This window comes from Bombyx mandarina, chromosome 16, assembly GCF_030267445.1.
Source record: "Bombyx mandarina strain Sakado chromosome 16, ASM3026744v2".
Classification (NCBI taxonomy): domain Eukaryota; kingdom Metazoa; phylum Arthropoda; class Insecta; order Lepidoptera; family Bombycidae; genus Bombyx; species Bombyx mandarina.
In genome coordinates, this window is record NC_143222.1 from 11,307,932 (window position 1) to 11,330,170 (window position 22,239).

The following is a 22,239-nucleotide window of genomic DNA, read 5'->3' on the forward strand; positions in this document are numbered from 1 at the left end:
GAACTCTTTAAAGAAGTAAAGCCAATATATCCTATCCTTAAAGATAAATTACAAATAAAGTCGTAATTACTGAAATATTAATCGCGACGCTAGCTCGTTCGCGTGCACATTAGTTTACTGCTAAACAAAACCCGCTATTGCTCGCTACTGAAATAGCGCGTTTCAAAAGCCGCTATTGACATTTGATAGCTAGTTTCGTTTCGCTAACCGAAAATGCCGCTACAGCCCACCGCTAGTAGGCAAAGGGAACACAGAGAAATTTACTGTGACAAGAACAAAATTGCTCCTGTAGTGTGAAAAATAAAATTATATATCAAATAAAACAATTCATGCATCTTTACACCATATGTTCACGACAAAAAGTCTGCAGCTTCTATGAGATTTTGATAATTTGATACTTTGTTTATCAATAATCTTTAATTACTAATGAAATTCTACGACTTCGACTAAATTTAGCTTTGCAGCAACTCACAAGCACAGTTTTTTTTGCATCTGTTCATCGAGTCGTGTTTCAGCACGCTCAAAATTTACTTTGTACGTAAATTTTTATACTTCACTCTCAAACTGATGAAAGAATTTTTTATCGTATTCCCGTCTTCTTCTTTCCCTCTTCCATATTTGCACGAGCTAAGCAGGTGGTGCATCAACCCAACGATAGCGTTTTTCAAACATTCTTGACATTCTTGTTTATAAGAGTTCTTCAAAATAAAGTCGAATGACTTATCTGGCCGTGTTTCTCGATTCAGTACGACGCGACGCGACGTCTCTTATGAATTATGAATAAGCTGAGATTTCCCCTTTGTTTAACATATACGTGGCGTAATAATCTAATCAATGTAAGTTTCTCATTTCCAGAGTAGAAATAAAATTATTAAAAATATACAAAGATGCTTTCAATCTTAAAGTTAATAATATGGACCTCTATGTTCCTTTTGCCTATCGAACTAGAAATGACGAAAAAAATATGCCAAAACTGAAATGATTACAAATTGTGTCACATTTCACAATTTACAAGGAAGAATCAAAAATTAATCATAAATAAAAACATACCTTTTAACACGAAAAGTACTAATATCATTAGTATTATTAGATTCCAAAAAACAGTTCTCGATAGTTAATTATAATTAAAGCAGTGATGACTTTTGCATCATTGTTAACGCATTATGAAGCGGCAGCATAAATCATGCTCGGCGACGTCCAGTTAACGAAGTGTTTAATAGTGATAGTTGTCATTTTGAGTATAATTTTTGTGTTGAAAGAATTCGTATTTGTTTATCCACTATGACTCAACAAAGGGTAGCGTATTTCTATAATCCGGACGTGGGTAATTTCCACTACGGTCCAGGGCATCCAATGAAACCCCACAGGCTGGCTGTGACGCATTGTCTCGTGTTGAAGTATGGTCTTCATAAGAAAATGCAGATATATAAGCCTTATAGGGCCAGCGCTCACGATATGTGCCGTTTCCACAGCGAGGACTACATAGAGTTTCTGCAAAATGTAACTCCTCAAAATATACAGAGTGAGTTGTTTCAATGTGCCCCCGGAATGATTGAAATAAGAATGCAACATATTGGACTAATTTACACTGTAATTTCTAAATATTATATCTTCTTAGACACTTTTGTCTGAGTGGTTGTGGTTGTGCTGAAAATGCACATGCAGAAGTATTTGTTAGGTTGCCCATGTTCCTGAGGATTGCTCTCCTGGGGACTTCATTATTTCTATCAAATATTCATACGAAATATGTATATGAAGTTTTTAATTTGAAGTAAACTGCCACTGCCACTTTTGAGTTTTGTGTAAATTAGGTAAATTAGTTTTGAAGATATATACAGTTTGTGAGATTATTCTAAAATACTAAAATAACACCTTGTTGCAAAGATTTGGTGTAGTTTAGTTAAATGGCAGTACAGTTTAACCAACCAGATTTTAAGTAGACAAGACGGGTGGTGTTGTGGCGGTCATAGCCATCATACATTACCCACTCAGTGGAAGATCATCCCTTTGTCGTATATCCCTCCATACTGGTGACCCCGACGTGATATCATTTGGTAGACCGACGGTCCAAATGTTGTTGTTCTGAACTTGTATATATGCAAGTTTATTTTGCAAATGTCGTGAGATTCAGGCATCTGTCAAATATCTTCCGTTCTATGATGTCTACCGCCACAGTATTATTCAAATTGTGATGTTTATTGGCTCTCTTAATAATTGCGGCACTTTTGGCCATAACCAGGATGAGGCCTTTGGGCTCGTCCACCAATTTAGAGTTATGACCCTTAATTTCCTATTATTTGTAGGTTACTCAAAAGATCTTTTGCACTATAATGTTGGAGACGACTGTCCAGTATTCGAAGGTCTTTTCGATTTCTGCTCAATGTACACTGGAGCTTCATTGGAAGGTGCTATGAAGCTGAATAATAACACTTGTGACATTGCCATCAACTGGTCTGGGGGCTTGCATCATGCAAAGAAATTTGAACCTTCTGGTGATTATTAAATGTTCAAATTACTTTATAGGGCATATTAACCTCAATTTTAATTCTTTGAAAATGAAATTTGATATTTTTATGCAAAACGGAACACATTATGTGATTTTTTATAACCCTATCTAACAAGCCCAATAAGTAGCGATCTTGTTTTGAATATTAAATAGATTAATTCACTTTTTAAGATGTAACATAATGGTTGTTTTTTCCAGGATTTTGCTACGTCAATGATATAGTAATAGCAATTTTAGAGCTCCTAAAATATCATCCAAGGGTTCTGTACATAGATATTGATGTTCACCACGGAGATGGCGTTCAAGAAGCTTTTTACCTCACTGACCGAGTCATGACGGTTAGCTTCCACAAGTATGGGAACTATTTCTTCCCTGGAACGGGAGATATGTATGAAATTGGTGCAGAGAGTGGACGATATTATTCAGTAAATGTACCACTGAAAGAAGGCATAGATGATCAAAGCTACATACAGGTCAGTTTGAATGATTTATTATCCAAATTAATAGAATGTTTTTTTTAAATCAACAGTGTATATAATAGTTTTCATCTTTTTTTATATGAATGGACTAGCTCTCGGTCCACCTGGTGTTAAGTGGTTACTGGAGCCCATAGACATATACAACATAAATGCCACTACCCACCTCAATCCAAGTCTCAGTTTCTACAGTATAACGGCTGCCCCACCCATCAGACCGAAACCCATTACAGCTTCACAGCAGCAGGGTGGTGGTACCTACCCGTGTAGACTCACAATACGTCCTATCACCAGTAATTACGCAAATTATAATTTTGCGAATTTGATTTTCTTCTGAACACTGTCTTCTGTATAATATAGATATTTTTTTTAATTGAATAAAGGTATTTAAACCAGTGATCTCCTATGTGATGGAGTGGTATCAACCAACAGCGATAGTACTACAGTGCGGTGCTGACTCGCTGGCTGGCGATAGGCTTGGTTGCTTCTCACTCTCAACTAGAGGTCATGGCGAGTGTGTGAATTTCGTTAAAAACTTAAATGTGCCAACCCTGGTGGTGGGCGGAGGAGGGTGAGTATTTTTCATTATTTAATGATAAGTAGAGGTTCATAAATTGTCATTGATATGATAAGTAATTTTTTTTATTGCTTACATTGGTGGATGAGCTCACAGCCCACCTGTTGTTAAATGGTTACTGGACCCCATAGACAACTGCAATGTAAATGCCGCCACCCACCTTGAGATATGAGTTTTTAAGATCTCAGTATAGTTATAACGGCTGTCCCACCCTTCAAACCGAAACGCATTACTGCTTCACGGCAGAAATAGGCGGGGCAGTGGTACCTACCCGTGCGAACTCACAAGAGGTCCTAACATCAGTAATAATTAATAAAAAATATCAGAGCATCACCCCTTTTTATCTCTTATTCATTAAAATAAAATTATAATAATTCAACTTCATGAGTCGTTCAATATATGAAAAGTCGATAAGTATTGATTTGAACATGCAGATATACCTTGAGAAATGTAGCTCGCTGCTGGACATACGAAACCTCACTTCTTGTGGACGAACAGATCTCCAACGAGCTTCCATATAATGAGTACTTAGAGTTCTTTGCACCAGATCTTCAGTTGCATCCAGAGATCAGCAGGTTTGGCACTAAGTCTATAATGAATGAATGAATGAATGAATGATTTATTTTATTTCAGACAACAATAAGTCCATATGTGTACATAGTATCATTGAAATATACTTAACATTAACAAAACCAATCAAATAAAAAAATATACACTTATTAAAAGTAGCTATCAGTGGAATACATTTCAAATATTCCATTCCACTGATACCTACTTCGAACCAACCATTATTATTACTAATATTATTTAGTCCGCAAGTGAACCATGGTACAATGGTTCAAGTACCGACAGTCATAACGGTCTGTTAATGCCTTCAGGATGCTGTTAGGGCTGACCCGGACCCGGCCAATCAGGGATGTGCATCTTTTCCGCATGGTCGTAAACAAACAGTCGACTCGTGCCTCGGCGAACATTCCCGACGCGCTACAGAACCGAGGCAGCCCCAACAACACCCTGAACGCATTGTTGTATTGGACGCGTAAGGCGCTGTACTGCTTTTGACTATAGAGCACCCACAGGCTGCACGTATAGAAAGACGTACAAAACGCTCTAAATAGAGTGATTTTGACATCCCGCGAACATCGAGCGAACCTGCGGGCAATCATATTAGCTCTTACAGACAGCGCTCTCCGCTCCCGCTCAATGTCTGTATCATCCCTCAGGTCAGAGGTTACAAAGTGTCCTAGGTATTTAAACTTGTCTACTCTGCGCAGTGGCGTACCATTCAGTTTGACGGAGGGAATGTTATCCAGACACCTACCTCTGGCCTGAAACACCATACACTCACTCTTCTTTGTATTATACACCAGACCGTGACTTAGAGCATACCTTTCACATATGCCAAGCAGCTTAGACAGCCCACAGGCCGACGCACTCAGCAGCACCATGTCATCAGCATAACTGATATTGTTGAGACATATTTCATCAATATGGCAGTCGACATGAGTACTGCTGAGCTCCTCGATTAGAGCATTCACATACAGGTTGAAGAGCTTGGGCGAGGTCAACCCCCCTTGCCTCACCCCGCACTCCATCCCGTATGGCCTCGAATAGACACCCGACCATCGTACCACGTTCAGCTGGTTGGCGTACCAATATTTGAATATCTGTACTAGTTCTTTCGGCATTTTAGTATTATTCAGTTTTTGCCATAAGATGTCATAACAAACCAGGTCGAATGCCTTTGATAAATCGAGGAAACAGGCAAAAATTGGAGTTTTTCGATCAGTATAGTACTTGACAGTTTGCTTTAAACACAATACGGCTATTTCTGTAGACATTCCTGATTTAAAACCAAACTGGTTATCATGTATCTGAAGATATTTATCAAGTTGTATGTTAAGCAAACTGTCAAGCACTTTCGCTATGATAGTTGCTAACGAGATGGGTCTGTAATTGGTTTTATCACATATATCCCCGGTCCTATTCTTCACAATTGGCACTACCACAGTCTTCAACATCTCCTCAGGCAAGTAGGAGTGTCCTATACATAAATTGTAGAACATAACCAAGACTCGGGGCAAGTGTACACCGGCATACTTTAGGTGTTCTATGCTCAGCTCGTCATGACCCGGAGACTTACCCCGTGACATGGAGTTAATAACTTTTCTGACTTCGTTAGCCGTAAACCTAGCAGTAACTATCCGCCCCTGAGAATCACCCACACACCCTGACTGTGATGGTCCCAATGGCGAACTAACCGCAAAGTGTTCCCTAAACATATTCGTGATGCCATCGTGATCACGAGCATCTGCAATTAACCTATCCTAGAAAACTTTCAAGGTCCTTATCATTATTGCACTGTGTGGCTAAAATACCATCATATTCCACACAGAATTAAGTGTTTACTAAATCTCATAGAAGTCAATGCATATTGCCATCTATTTTAAGAAAGAAGATTGCTGTCTCTATTACAAAAATAGCGTCTTGTTTGCATTATAATAATTATTGTCAACAAAAATTGATGCAATATTAGGCAATCTTTCATAAATTTATGTGAAAATGTACCAGGTTCAGCAAATAATAAATAATAATAACAAATAAATATTTACTAACAATCACGCCACGTTAACTGGTCCCGTGATAAGTTCGTAAAGAACTTGTGTTACAGGTACCAGATAACGGATATAAATGTAAGATTTTTATTATACACATACATATATTTAATATACATCCATAAAATTTTATATTTATCATACAAATATCTTCCCTTGGCGGGATTCGAACCCGCGACCCCCTTGTGTAGTGACCATGTCACTTACCACTACACCAGACGGCCGTTTGTGGACAATGTGGAAATTTACCTGGACAGTAGCAAGAAGTGTTTAATCCATAATATAATTTCCTAAATTAACTTTCCAGGCCTGAAAGCACAAACAATGCCAATAGCAAAGCTTATTTAGAAGCTATAACCAAATATGTATGCGATAATCTGAAGATGTGTCAACATTCGCCCGCAGTACAAATGACTCACATACCAGGTATTCATGTTATACTTAACACAAGCAGTTTACAAATTTTTTACACAGGTCATATATATCAAGTAATATAACGAAAAAAATACTTTCTGTATTACTTATAAAAGTCATAGAGCAAAACATCATAGACATTCTAAACGTCAAAATAGTTAATAATTAACAGAGGGTCCTGATCGTATAGTCATATATACAGGTCTATTCCTGAAAGATAACCTCACAGATTTACTGGTGGTAGGACCTCTTGGGAGTCCGCACGGGTAGGTACCACCACCCCGCCTATTTCCGCCGTGAAGCAACAATGCGTTTCGGTTCGAAGGGTGAGATAGCCCTTGTAACTATACTTGAGACCTTAGAACTTGTATCTCGAGGTGGGTGGCGCATTTACGTTGTAGATGTCTATGGGCTCCAGTAACCACTTAACACCAGGTGGGCTGTGCGCTCGTCCACCCATATAAGCAATAAAAAAAATAAAAAAAATCAAGTTCAATCAACTGGTCATGCAGGTCAATGACCAGTTTGAAGGTCATGATCATCATCAACCTGTATGTCTAATGTTGGATATAGGCCTTTCTATACGACGTCTTAATTAACGCTCCCCCACCATTCGCATCCACTTCTAGCAGCTCGACCCTCTATACGGTGCTTGCAGTTAGTAACATTCAAAATCTATTAAGTCTGCCTTTCTATAATCACCTCTTCTTGTTTGTAGTTTTAAGTTAAAAACCTTAATGTTCCAGGTGACTTCTTCCCTGAAGATTACCGAATCAAGGACGAACCCGATCCTGACGTTCGTATCAGTCAGGACGATGCTGACAAAATGGTGGAGCCCAAAAACGAGTTTTACGAAGATGAGAAAGATAACGATAAGGAGTTGCCACCAGAGATTAAGGATCCATAGCAAATAGAACTGCCTCCGGATCCCCTCGCTATATGACATGTGCACAAGAAGTACAGAATGAGCATTCTAGCTCTAGCAGACTAAGGCACCGGAGGTAGACAGTGATTTGAAAACGTTAATAAAGTGTTTGTGTTAGGTCTGTTAAGTGTAAAAAAAAAACGTTATAGTGCCAGTGTTTTTTTGATTTCAGTGGGTATGGCTTCTTAACAGTAACTCTAGAAACAAATTACATTCCACATCAAACGATCATGGCAATATTGGTATTAATTTTATTGTGAATATATTAAATAGAGTAACACTACGTAATATTACAACGGCTTTAACAGTAGAGTGAACATTTTGAGTGTTGTATGATTTCTATGTATGTTATTATGATAAATATAAGTTTTAACTTTCTTTTTTATAGCTTAGATGGGTGGGTGGGTGAATTCAGGTTCCTCCTGGTATTAAGTAGTTAACAGAGCATCATTGCTTCACAGCAGAAATAGGCAGGTTGGTGGTACCTACCCGTGCAGGCTCATAAGAGGTCCTACTACCAGTACCACATATTAGTTTATTTCTATCTCACTTCACGTTTTAATAATAGAATGAAGTTTTGAAGCAAGATTTCCAATTAGAATAATGTATATATGTGTTGTAATTTTATAGACATTGCAGGCTGACAACAACATATTTGAATCGAGCAGTCAGTGAATTAGCTCAGTTTGTTTTGAATTTTCCGAGATATGCACCTAATTTGGCCTAAAATGACTGGACTATATTATACCAGCACAACACGATCGCTAACCGCATTTACGACAATACTAGTAAATACCAACTCATTTCTGTTCCGCTTGAGCACCTTTAAGAATCAATCAGCCTTAATTTTTTTTTATTGCTTGGATGGGTGGACGAGCTCATAGCCCACCTGGTGTTAAGTGGTTACTGGATACCCATTGACTTCTACAACGTAAATGCGCCATCCACCTTGAGATATAAGTTCTATAGTAGTGTTTGGTGGTAAGTGGTTACAACGGCTGCCCCATCCTTCAAACCGAAACGCATTATTGCTTCACAGCAGAAATAGGCAGGGCGGTGGTACCTACCCGTGCGGACTCTACAGGTCCTACCACCAGTAATCTAGAGGTCCTACCACCAGTATAATAGTGATTAGGAATCGTACTGTGTTGTGAATTAGAGAGATCAATGTCCATTAGTAATTAGCTGTAGATCTCGATGTATCTTTAAAATCAGACTTAAACTTTAATGTATAATTTGCTATTATTTATACCAGCCCGTTATTTATTAAAAGTTCTGTAACTCTGTTAGTGTTGAGGTTATTTTCACATATTTTGCAGAAATCGGTAAAGGATTTTTGAAAAAACAGTACCTTAAACAAAAATTTTACCTATTAAAAATACAAAAATCAATCCTAAATTCACAGCAAAATATTTTTTCGTTAATAGAGCGCGCTTAAACACTTCCATATAGGCCGATACCTAATACCTTTAATCAAATTGCGCAATAGTTGGTATTCCGACGTTCCGCGCTTTATACGCGTATATAAAGAGTCGATTTATTCTCACACTCAACAAGGTCAAGTATTTTGATAATTTTTTGTCCATTTCATTAGCTTTACTCGTAATTAATTAAAAATGATTAACATTCAAAATAAACTTGTAGTCAAAATGGTTTTTATGTAAATTATCTGTATTTATTAACAAAGTTAGCTTATGAAACACCTACATGGTATTCAAAATATACTTTACTAGCGACCCGCCCTCGCTTCGTTTCGGAAACTGTAATTTATTATTGATTTCTCCACTATTTAATGGATGTTATTATACATATAAACCTTCCTCTTCAATCACTCGTATCTATTAAAAAAACCGCATCAAAATCCGTTGCATAGTTTTAAAGATTTAAGCATACATAGGAATATAGGGACAGAGAAAGCGACTTTGTTTTATACTATGTAGTGATGAACATTTGATTTTCAATTAATCAGATTGTTGATGCACGATGACATGGTTTTTTTTCATGCAGCATTTTAACGCAACATTACGTCACGATTACCTTGCGCATACCCGTGTGCTTAGTGCGAGTTTTTTAACGTTCTCGATAGCGTAAAAGTTAACCCAATTTTGTATGCAGTTGGAAGTTGGCGTCCCTAGCGACAAACGTAGGCAATCGATCCCATTCTATACAAATATGAGCTAACTTTTACGCTATCGAGAACGTTAAAAAACTCGCTCTAAGCACATTGATCCAGCGGACCGAATGGTAAACTCAATATTAAGTGTATAATCTATGGGTAAACTAATGGTGCTTTTTGGTACCTCAAGTACCAGCACCGTTCTCGTCGAACCTGTCGCCTGCGACGAAGGGTTCAGCGAGTAAACCAGCCTACTGAATTTCTCGTCAGATTTTCTCAGTGGGTCGCGCTTCCGATCCGGTGGTAGATTCTGCGACGCACTGCTCTTACCAAGGCTAGCGTTAGCAACGTCATCTGTAGAGCCTCGTGAGCTCACATACGCGCTCCGTTAAGCTGGCATAGTCTCAAGGCTACCAGTTTAGGTAGGGAAAAACAAAAATTACCTTGCGTTGGTGCCCTGTACGAAGTTTTGATTCCTTTGCATAAATTATCTATGCCAAATCATGAAATCACGATGACAGTCATCAGTCAAATTAATAGTTTAGCACATAGATTATACACTTGGTTTAGCATGTTATTTACGTACATTTACTTTGTTGCTTAATAATTAATATTATTTTCTTTTAATGGTTATTCTCAGCACACATTTCCAGTCATTCAATAAGTATTGTTTGATAGTATTTACGATAAAGTAGGTAGATTATTTGAATTTGTGAACGCAAATGTTTATGAAAAAAAGTAGGTAATGTTGTTAATGATGTTTTACATCTAATGTTTACGTGTTAATAATTAATGTTCTAGATATTATAATTACGTACATGCTTTTTATAATCCTGTTTCAATTATTGCTTTTATATCAACTTATCGGTGTTAGCACAAAAATGTTCCTATTTTTATTAGCATAAAAGAGGGCACTTGAAAGTTTTTGATGAGGATTGACAAGGTACCTATGTTTTGGGAAGTGAAAGTACATTGGCGTCGATTTGATTTGAATCTCGATGAAACGAAAGAGACAAACATATGACCTGTGTGAGAGTGAGATAGAATGATTCATAAGGTTTCGTTTCTACTTCCAGTTTACTCGGTCTGTGATTGATTAATCTTAATAGTTTTTGGCATTTAGGAACAGGTTTTGTATCACAGTACGATTGACGAACGGTAAGTAGCGCGCTAACAGTTGCAAGAAATATTTTTGATAAACTTAGCGATAAACACAGATTGGGGTGACCGGATTTCGCTAGTTTCTGTTAATTAGGTATAATTATTGTGGTTTTAGAATATAATTTTTTAACATAAGAGTGGGGATTTTAGTAGTATTCTACGATCTGAAACAAACCATATTCTCAGGATTAGAAAAGTTAACAGAAGAACAAAAACAATGTCAATAGTAAAATATTTTATTATTAAAATAAATACAGTACACATACAGTAATTAATCCTAATAACTACCTAGTTTTAGATCCAAATTATTATCGCTGATGTACCTATGAAAATCGCTTGTGTCCTCATTTAGATCTACAGTCAACATTTGTAGTTTGTCACAACATTGTATTATTTCTTTTACCACGTTTTTTGAAACCTCCAAAGTGCAGTCTAACCAGAGATTGTCGATGTTTTTGAAACATCCTTTACGCAGTAAGCTAGACAAAGTATTATCAATGTTGACTTTAGTTTGGTATTTCAGTACCAGCGTTTGAAGATTGCTCGTACAATTAAGGAAAAAAGTTAAAATCTGTTCAATACTAAATGTATCGTTGCCTATTGTTAGGTGCTGTAAATTGTTAAAGATATTATTTGGTCGCTGGAAATATCTCGGCACCTCCAAGCTTTTAGATTGACTCATTAAATAGAGAGAGTTCAAATTCGTGCAACATAGTCCTATCGATAAAATCGCGTCCAAAGTCAAGGAGTTTTCGATTTCCCACAGAGAGAAATGAGTCAAATAACAGCCCTTGAATAGTAGGAGTTTCTGCATTGACTCCGAGTATGAGAAGAAAGATAAATTTAACCTATTCAGTCTTAGTTCACTGGTTGAAATCTGATCCAATATAGCGTCTTTGTTATGCTCGGACAAGTGCGTGATCGATAATTCACGTAAGCACGGACATATGTTTATTAGTTTTCGAATACCGTCAGCTGAAGCGTAATGACAGTTGACTTTCTGAAGACTCAAAGGACCTATTTCCATGACAGTGCCGATTAACGTGGAACCGATATCGCAGGATTCGATTCTCAGTTCTTCTAAACTGGGTAATTCGCTTATCAACATGATGATGCCGGCTTGAGAGACGCAACGACCGACGCGGTTGGCTCGTTCGTTCCGTGGCGGGTCCATCGCTAGAATACGTAAAAGTTTCAATGGCGCAATTGAGTATAAACCAGCATCAGACACATTTCTGATCAAAACGGATGCATTAAAAAGAGATTTATATATATCAACTTTCGAGACTATGTTTAGTTCCTCGAGAAGGAGACAATTCAGGCCGACTACGTTGAGTATTTCGTCTGTGCATATGAATTTGAGGTCGAGAACGACAAGACGACTGAATTTCGAGAGAGTTTCGATCCAGAATGGTTGGGGTATTGAGTTATCGAGATCGCATTTGCGGAAGACTGTCATGTTGGGATGAGTCAACACGTGGAGCTGAATACGAGGATCGCCACGGTACTGGCAGCATGTTCGTTCTGAACAGATGACATCGAATAACCTGCAACAATATAATTGATATTAATGAAATAGCTGAGTATGTGCTTTTTTTTTTTAATTTTTTTTTTTCTTACATGGTCGAGTTCATAGCCCACCTGGTGTTAAGTGGTTACTGGAGCCCATGGACATCTACAACGTAAATGCGCCACCCACCTTGAGATATAAGTTCTAAGATCTCAAGTATAGTTACAACGACTGCCCCACCCTTTAAACCGAAACGCATTACTGCCTCACAGCAGAAATAGGCAGGGCGGTGGTAAAATCCGTGCGGACTCAAGAGGTCCTACCACCAGTTAGTGTAGTTCATCTTAAACGTTAACTGAATTATAATACTATTAATTTAATGTGTATTTTTTGTTGACACAGGCATATCAATATTATGCTTACATCAAGTTTTTTTATGGGGCGGCCGAGTATACAGCCCATGAGATGGTGGATGATTGCCGTCTTTCATGTGAGAAATACCAGGGGCATAGCTAAGCCTCTGCCTACTGCTGAGTTATCTGCCCAAACCTTATCTATTATCATACTGAAATATTTTGATCATACTTGAATATTACTAGTGTAAAATTACTAGTCGTAGGTCACTCCAAGTCACAGGTTCCAGAGACAAAAACTGGTCTATGTTTGTGTTCTCTCCAAAATACTAGTTTTAATAGTGATACTGAATTTGGCTGGGCATTGACCCTGTTGCTATTTGTCAACAAACAACAAATTCTACAATTTGTTGTTTGTTGAATCATAAAATTCTACAATTTGTTGTCCAGTACAACTCAAAAAGTTTGAACGAGTTTATACTCAATCACCATCAATCAGTCATATTTAAGCACTTACGGGACAGCTTAGATGCTGTAGTATGAAAGACAATTGCTAACTTGGGACATGCATTTAAAGATTTAATTATACTATTATTATAGCTATCATCTTATTGATTTACAGGTAATGCTTTTGTAAGACTTGTATTGTATGAATATATAAACAAGGAGAATCTAAATCAAAACTCATAATTCAGATAAGTTTTTGTGCAATTGAAATATCTGGTTTGAAGTCTATATCAGTTTATTGGTATTGCTAAAAGTTGGCAGCAACAATACAGATTTATAGGTGCGATGGATGGCACTGCATTTTATGTGAGGTGGATCTGTTTATGTTCAGGCCAATGTGTTTTGAGATCGTTTTTATAGCAAATTTAATCATTAATGGATAGGTCTGATTCTGATAGACTTCTATGAAAACTGTGAATCGTCATCATTGCATTATTTTGCTAAATTGTGATATTTTGGTATCAATGATTCCAAAATGTGAATAGATGTGGTTTTTTAGAAGAATGATGAAAGCAGGCAACTCATAAAATTAAAACCATTAATAACATGACAGTCTACAGCACTTGACCAGTTCGAATGATCAGTCTTGTTAAATGCATGTTTATGAACATATTCCTCTTAGTGTCAGTGGTGGTCGGTTCAAGCATAAAAGAAATGAACAGAATGCAAATGTAATAACGATGTGTAATGCCATGAATTAAGGTTAAAATTTTTTACCTGCATGGTAAAACAGTCATCAGGTGGCATTTCAATGAATATACTTTTTTTTCACACTCATCGAACTCTCCCTCTGAACAACTTTTTTCGATAACGTAACAAGCGTAATTAATTACATTTAAACAACTCTTAATGCTTAATTGAAATAATCTTTGTGGTTGTTTAGGGGGCGACATTTGTTAAAATAATTCTAGTTGGTTATGTTAATTTCAATATGTAAAAGTGTACTTTTATACATTATTTTTCTGACATTTTACATATTAATAATAGTATTTTTGTCCTTTCTAAAACCTATTGTGCTCACTACTGCGTAGTAAGTACGTATCACATTTTTATGCAATGGTCACAAAAATGTCACTGAACTGACATAAGTAGCTAATCAATGTTTTTTCTGTTTTGCTGTAGGTACGTACGGTTGTCACTTTTCAGTAAATTTCTCTACTTCAAAAAAAAAATTCTCAACAGGAAAGGCGAAGGTATCGCACCCTACGGCCTAATCTTTAATAAAAATCTTTTAAATAAATAATAATAATTTGTGTTTTAGGAGAATTGATATGGAGCGAAATGATAATGTTTATTCATTTGAGACATTGCTAATCAATTGAAGTGAAATTAAATTAAACGAGATGACACGAAAGGATGAAATATTATAGACTCAGTAAAGTGGTCGTTGTTTACTAAGACTTTTTAGAAGATCACGTGAACCTACGTTCAGTGGCTTTGTTTAAAATTTCTAGATTTTTGCACTTTTACAGATAAAGTTAATAAACAACCGTTAACACCGTACACATTTAAATCCGAAGAAACACTCACACACAATTTACATAGCCTCTGCTCGCGTTTCCGCCAAAAAGTCTGGTCACTTTTTGCTCATTTCCATAGAGCGAACTCCACGGTATTCCTCAATTAGCCAGAGAATGGAACGCAGACCAAACTTACAGCTAAATTTCATGACTTAGTGATGATGATGATGACATGATTAAAATTTTATTTTGTTAGCCCGCTTTGCTCAGCGATCTTTTATGCCAGTTTCATTCGATCGCTATCAAGATTCAGAAGATCACCCGGTAAATCAATCTGAAGATATTCTAAAAATTACGTCGAAAGCGCAGTCTTTTCGGAGTCCAGGGATATATTATATACATAGATACAGCACATTTAGCATAACATTTAGAAGTAGGCAGCAGCATGGCTTTGCCCCTGGCATTGTTGACATCCATAAGCGACGGTAACCACTCACCATCAAGTGGGGCGCATGCTCGTCTGCCGACAAGGTGGGCCATGAGCTCGTCCAATCATATCTATATATATAAAAATGAATTGCTGTTCGTTAGTCTCGCTAAAACTCGAGAACGGTTGGACCGATTTGGATAATTTTGTTCTTGAATTATTTAAGTCCAGAGAAGGGTTAAAAGGTAGATAAATTGAAAATGCTCGGAATTAAATAAAAATAACAATTTTGTTTTTCATTTGATGTGTCCCCCGTCGGACGGATTGTTGGTTTTAAATTTATTTTATACAAAAGTTTAGGCCTTTTATTTATCCATTGAGGATCTATGAAATCTGCCGGGTCAGCTATATGCAATAAAAAAAAAATACAAAATATGTGCAATTCACACGTGGTAGAAGTGAAACCTTCCAAAATTAAAATACAATTATCCTAAACGTCTTAAGTATATGTAAAATTTTGTCATTAGTAAATAATTGTAAGGTGATATTTTAATTTCACGTATAATCCTAAATTAAAATTCACTACAAGAGCTTTCATACACACGTTAGTATTAAAAAATCTCACAGATGGCGCTGTATTAAATAGTATGTATATTTCTGTCTCATTCTTTGCTGGCTTCATCCTACACATTTTTGTATTTGTGTCTCTTACCTGTCGTTTTTTCCGTTGCATCCGGTTTGAAATCACAACGAATCTAAAGTAGTTTTCACTTCAATAAATAAAAAATACACAGAATGGCTATGGCCTTTTAAATTATTTATATCTGATGAATAATTTTGTTGTGCTATTGAGTATAATCATAATAAATCAATTAATGATCTGTTCATTTTGTGACGATATAAGAAGGAATTAGACTTCTTGGAACTGAACAAAATATTATATATTTATGTTAAAATAGATTGTTTATAGACTTGACTTGAGGTTTTTAACGTGAACAACATTTCACTTAATTACACTGACTTCTGAATACAGAGATCAATATCACTTATGCCATATTTGCATAAGTTATGTCAATTTTTTGCTAAAATGTTCGAAATCTCCTATTATACATACTTAATGGATGCTTTTGTAGCTTGCTTCTCATCTGTCTTAAATATGAAGTGTATATTATCTATGATTTCTCGTTGAGTTCAGTGTGCTTAGTGCGAGTTTTTAGTTTTAGTTAGCTCATATATTTGTATGGAATGGGATCGTTTGCTTACGTTTGCCGCTAGGGGCGCTGTTCTAACTGCATACAAAATTGGCTTAACTTTTACGCGCTATCGAGAACGTTAAGAAACTCGCACTAAGCACACAGCGCAACATGACTTTAGGTCTCTCAAATAATTTAGAATGTATTGTATGGGACCAATGTACCAGTGTTTTTTTTTTGTTATTGCTTAGATGGGTGGACGAGCTCACAGCCCACCTGATATTAAGTGGTTACTGGAGCCCATAGACATCTATAACGTAAATGCGCCACCCACCTTGAGATATAAGTTCTAAGGTCTCAGTATAGTTACAACGGCTGCCCCACCCTTCAAACCGAAACGCATTACTGCTTCAGGGCAGAAATAGGCGGGGCGGTGGTACCCACCCGCGCGGACTCACAAGAGGTCCTACCACCAGTAATTACGCAAATTATAATTTTGCGGGTTTGATTTTGATTACACGATGTTATTCCTTCACCGTGGAAGTCAATCGTGAACAATTGTTAAGTACGTATTTCATTAGAAAAATTGTAGATCAATCCTAGGCTAAAGTAGAAAACAATAAATTTTAAGCGTAATATCCAGTTCATTTAATTATTTGTGCGTTCTGTGTAACGCATATGTTTTTATTTTTAAAACTATATTTTTAGTATTCTTAGAAAGGCGCGGATAAAATGAAAGATCTCTTACCATTAGCGTTTAGAAATAAGAAAATACTTCAAATCAATTGTTTATTTTGTTAAATTACTTCTAGAACTATCTAAATTACAAATTAAATTAAAGTAAAAATATTTCAATTACATTACTTAAATATACTATCAATATCTATTTTGTATCTACATTCTTACATACAATAGCGTAAGTAATTCTTGTCTCTAGTATTTGTACACTATAATAATCAGTGTAATGAGTATTTCTCTAATTTACACGTGTTGAAATATTTAAGCAGAATAATTCTTTTAAAGCTATTTGAGTGAGGCGGGTGTTTGGCGCGACAGATTTGAGCGAGTTATATTGTTGCCTTGAAATGTTCCTAATGCGGACGGGGCTCATTCCCGATCCTGCGGACAGAATGGAAAGCAGTCGATGTCGCCCCAAACACGTCATTTCGGATCCTCCCGATCCACTAACGGTGCTTTTAGGTACCTCAAGCACCGGTCACCGTTCTCGTCGAACCCCTCGCTTGCAACGAAGGGCTCGACGAGTAAATTGACCCTCAGACAGAGCCCACTGAGTTTCTCGCCGGATCTTCTCAGTGGGTCGCGTTGCCGGTCCGGTGGTAGATTCTGCGAAGCACGGCTCTTTCTAGGGTTCGTGTTAGCAACGTCGTCAGGTTTGAGCCCCGTGAGCTAACCTACTAGTTAAGGTTACGCTGATATAGCCTCTCAAGACTCTCAGCTTAGGTAGGGAAAAAAAGCAGACGGAGCTGCGGAGGTTTCATGTTTTATATATCCCGCCGCAATACTAAATTATCAGCGGTTTTTTCGACTGAGGAAAAGCCTCGAGTGTTGCCAATTAGAAGATGTTTATTTCGCTAAGCCAACAGTTTGTATTTTGTTGAGCGGTGTCTAGGTACATTAGAGGTAAATAACATTTTAGAATACGGGCTATTTATGAAAAAAGCCTTAATGGGTGATTGAGGTCATGGTCTATTTGGTGTTAGATGGTTACCAGGATCCATCGCAACGTGAGTACCGTCACCCAAGACGGTAAAGCTTAAAAAATTGGGAATTTGGCTCTTACCTTATATTTAATTTAGGTAATTCGTGATCAGGTGTTGTTATACATAAAACATAGTACATATATTATACAGATTTATGAATATCAATTAAACTAATATTTACATTATTTTAGAAGATTAGTAACTAGTAGGTACTTTTCAGAGTTTATATATTATTATGGCTTAAATTTTTATTAAAACCTTTTGTTTGGCACGAAACGGAATGTTTTGGAATGCGTCTTAAAATAATTTTACTGTAATATTTCGATTATGTTTTTGTTCTTTAAGTTTATTTTGTAGCAATTTATTTATTTATTTGGGAAACAAATAGTGCCAAGCAACCATATAGTGCATTAAAAAAAAAGTGTGAGCCGTCACGGGACGCCGGGCAGATGTGAAACATCGACATTATTTTGTAAAAGTATTATGCAGAAAAGAACAGATTGTGATAGGAACTAAATATGTCATAATGATAAAATAAAATATTACGAAAAAATAATTTGTTTTCAAGTAAAACACAGGTTATGTGTACTGTAGTCAACAACACTGTATACACTACGGAGTATACACTATAGGTATCCGAGCTCAGTGTAGCGAGAGAGATGGCTTAACGCCGGATCGAGTGGCAGAGAATCGCACAGTCGATTGCGTATGGCGACGCGTCGCCACACCGTACACACTACTGCATATTATTATACTGTATATATACGATCATATAGCGTGGCGACGCGTCGCCACGGCATGCGTCGCCACGCCAGAAATCGGTTTTCCGTGCGGCTATAGATGTTTCACATCAATAAGTTAACAAAAACCAAATAAGGTTCCGCCACGCATGAGTAGAAAATGAATTTATCAGTTATAAATGAATGTGTAATTATACCGTAATAATTAATGTTTACTTAAAGTGGTATATCAGAATATGAAGACACGAATTTTGGTGCTAATGAGTGAGTAGTACCTGACGCTAACAAGCGACTATAGATAAGATTTTTTTGTCACTACATTTTGGCAATGCCATTTCCCTACTTTGTCTGATAGTCTCCCTCTCTATTAACTACCTACTAATTCCTTGCTTGTCTGTCACAATAAGAGTCGCAGAATTACAAAATTCGTACTAAAGTTTATAGATAGCATCATTTTCATTATTAATAAAGTTTATGAACTAGCATAGTTTAATTCTGAATCCATAACATGTATTATGGTAACTATAGATAATACCTACTCTTATCTAAATATATTACAATATATGTCAGACCACAATTTGAATTATGCTAATAAGATAGGTTGTTCATGGAAACGCAAATTATAAAATATTTATTCCTTTGTTTTAGCTAAGTAATTAATCATCTTATAACTTCATTTCGACTTAATTTCGACAATTACCTATTTAACAACCTGTATGCATATTTATTGGAATGCGATCTTATTTTACAATACATAATAATATGAAAAATAATAGGTACATACACGATTTGTGCACAAGATTGTTGGTTACTTATAGCTAGGTTACCTACTAAAGAAAACTACAAAAAACTTTGAAGTTGAACTTCTAAACGTCTCGATTACTAGTTAATGATTATATTGTTCTCTCTGACTGCTAATTTGTCTACAATACAATAAATTATTTATTAAGTTACAGTACAAACTTGATACCATAGACAAAAAATTTGCTGAATGTCAAATACGGAGGCGTTGTCAGTTATATTATGTAACCAATTTAAAGAAAAAGGCGGCAAATTAAAAACATATCTTCGGAACGCCAATTAAAACAATTATATCGAATTTACACATTTATAGATGAAACAATAAAACAAGTTTTAGTAATACATGTATTTCTTTTTTATTTTAAAGGTTTCTATGGATTGTTTGTACTTTGATAAAAGTACGTAAGTATGTACGTAAGTTATTTAAGTTACCTTTTAATCCATAAATTTATAGTGAAAGTAAAAAAAAGAAATTAATCTATGTAGGTAATCTTATTCAAGACTGGATTGGATTAACTGACAACGCAACGTGCAAAATCTCAATGTACCACAAGAAACAATATTAAATCGTGATCATCGTAAAAAATGATAATTACCAAAAGCTGACCGCCATCTTGATGCTCATTCGTGTTTTGATCAATATTCTCTCGTTCATCGCTTACGTTTCTAAATGCATTGGCGGAATCGTTGTTAACATTTTCAACGGCTCTACTATTATTACCTGTATTTTTGTGTTCATTGTCGTCCCTAACGTTTTGTTTCCCATCACCAGAACATTCGTTATGTTCAACGACATTAACCTTTGCGGTATCTGTCGTATTTTCCCTGTCGTCGCTTAATAATTTGAAACTTGTTTCACCATTATAATCCCAATTCTCAAGTATTGTTTCGTTCGAGTGTTCTAATTCATCATTCGTAAAATCTACATTATCATTATTTAAATAAGATTCAAATTTTAATGGATTTTTTTGTTGTGTTTCTTTTGCATCATCTATCACGCATGTATCAGTTTCGTTATCATTACAATTGGTATCGTCTGATGTGGATATATCTCTAGAACATTCTTCAATTTTCGAGTAGCAGAGAGAGGGAACATTTTTGTTGTTTAGTGGACTCCATTTGGGCTCTGTTTTGAGTCCATGTTGCGTGACGGATCAAAGTCGCTTATGCGATTCTGTGCTGGTGTTCTTCAGGGAGCCGAATCGACGAGTTTCCGAGGATGGAGTGGTTTCTCGATCAAGACTCGCCGCTCGGAGGATCAGCCCTCTTGATTGTCGGAGCGAGGGCTCTGGTCCTAGCTGGGGACGGAGTCAGTTATTTTGAAATAGATCGAGCTAGTCATTATTTCTATTAGTGTTGTTTTGTTGGTAAAGTTTAGTAAATGAGCTTGCAGCCAGATTTTTCGCAGCTACCGAATCTCATACACAAGGTTTGAAAGTATACCTTAACCATTATGCCTGTGTTTCAATTATTTTAACAACTATAACTCCAATCATTAAATTTGCCTGCAAAAGTGATTGATAGCTTTAGTATAGATTTTATTGGTTTATTTAAGAACTCGTAATTCTATATTTTCTACATAATAATTAGGTTTTTTTATTGCTTACATGGGTGGACGAGCTCACAGCCACCTGGTGTAAAGTGGTTACTGGAGCCCATGGACATCTACAACGTAAATGCGCCACCCACCTTGAGATATAAGTTCTAAGATCTTAGTATAGTTACAACGGCTGCCCCACCCTTCAAACCGAAACGCATTACTGCTTCACGGCAGAAATAGGCAGGCAGGTGGGGAATGAATGGCTTTACTGCCTGTAAAGACTTCATTAATGAAAAACTACTGTACTGGTGGTAGGACGTTTTGTGAGTCCGCACGAGTAGGTACCACCGCCCTGCCTATTTCTGCCGTGAAGCAGTAATGAGGGTCGGCTTAAAGGGTAGATAGATAGATTTCTATGGGCTCCGGTAACCATTTAACAGCAGGTTGCGATTGCCAGGTGGGCCGTGAGCTCTTCCACCTTAGATAACTACTTACCGGTTCAACCAATGAAGCGACTCTGTACTGTCTCGTAGGAGTTCTTTGCAAGTAAGATGATTGCGGGAGCAGTGGTACAGAGGCCGGTGACCGCTCTGGGCTTTCATCACGCAGAGGTGTGTCTGATTCCTGGTTTTAGAGATAAAGAGGCGTATAAAAATTTTTTTGGCGTTAATCCAAAATATTAAAAGAATCTAATTCTCTGACCAATTGAATATTGATTTTTGGATTTCATAGGAATTATCTGTATCTCCCTATAAAATACTGATATTGCCTTTCTGTCAGACTAACTATGGTCTAAGCAAGGTTAAAGTAGTGGTTTTAAAAAGATGAGGAATAATTATGGTATATTTTGCTTAGACATTAAAGTCGATTGAATAAGATTCTTGTGGAGAAAAAATGTACCTTTTTTTTATTGCTTAGATGGGTAGACGAGCTCACAACCCACCTGGTGTTAAGTGGTTACTGGAGCCCATAGACATCAACAACGTAAATGCGTCACCCACCTTGTGATATAAGTTCTAAGGCCTCAAGTATAGTTACTACGGCTGCGCTACCCTTCAAACCGAAACGCATTACTGCTTCACGGCAGAAATAGACAGGGTGGTGGTACCTACCCGCGCGGACTCACAAGAGTTCCTACCACCAGTAAAGCTTAAGTAGCTCGTGTCTCATTGGTTTTTTTTTAACTCAAATATATCG

At 36.7% G+C, this 22,239-nt stretch overlaps 3 protein-coding genes across 18 annotated transcripts in view; 1 reads left to right on the forward strand and 2 right to left on the reverse strand.

Moving 5' to 3' along the window:
• Positions 1–955: 955 nt before the first annotated feature.
• HDAC3 (histone deacetylase 3) lies at positions 956–8,802 on the forward strand. The gene is made up of 7 exons (XM_028171060.2): positions 956–1,522; positions 2,304–2,492; positions 2,705–2,979; positions 3,366–3,553; positions 3,994–4,134; positions 6,482–6,600; positions 7,335–8,802. The coding sequence occupies exons 1-7, from the start codon at positions 1,282–1,284 to the stop codon at positions 7,493–7,495; spliced, it is 1,314 nt and encodes a 437-aa protein (XP_028026861.2). The 5' UTR covers positions 956–1,281; the 3' UTR covers positions 7,496–8,802.
• A 2,208-nt stretch (positions 8,803–11,010) lies between these two features.
• Positions 11,011–14,291, reverse strand: LOC114240504 (uncharacterized). Its single transcript, XM_028171071.2, has 2 exons — positions 13,878–14,291; positions 11,011–12,337 (listed from the first exon to the last, which is right to left on the reverse strand). The coding sequence occupies exons 1-2, from the start codon at positions 14,051–14,053 to the stop codon at positions 11,068–11,070; spliced, it is 1,446 nt and encodes a 481-aa protein (XP_028026872.2). The 5' UTR covers positions 14,054–14,291; the 3' UTR covers positions 11,011–11,067.
• A 2,251-nt stretch (positions 14,292–16,542) lies between these two features.
• Cngl (Cyclic nucleotide-gated ion channel-like) overlaps positions 16,543–22,239 on the reverse strand; it is a 205,462-nt gene continuing 199,765 nt past the window's right edge. For 10 of the 16 annotated variants that reach the window (XM_089733641.1, XM_089733634.1, XM_089733631.1 and 7 more), the window contains 2 exons: positions 21,538–21,666; positions 16,544–20,800 (listed from right to left, as the gene is read on the reverse strand). In XM_089733641.1, the coding sequence (XP_089589767.1) occupies positions 20,657–20,800; positions 21,538–21,666 (273 nt within the window). In that variant the 3' untranslated portion in view covers positions 16,544–20,656. Of the gene's footprint in view, positions 20,801–21,537; positions 21,667–22,239 lie in introns of all 16 variants that reach the window. The other 6 variants (XM_089733642.1, XM_089733643.1, XM_089733629.1 and 3 more) reach the window with 2 other exon arrangements.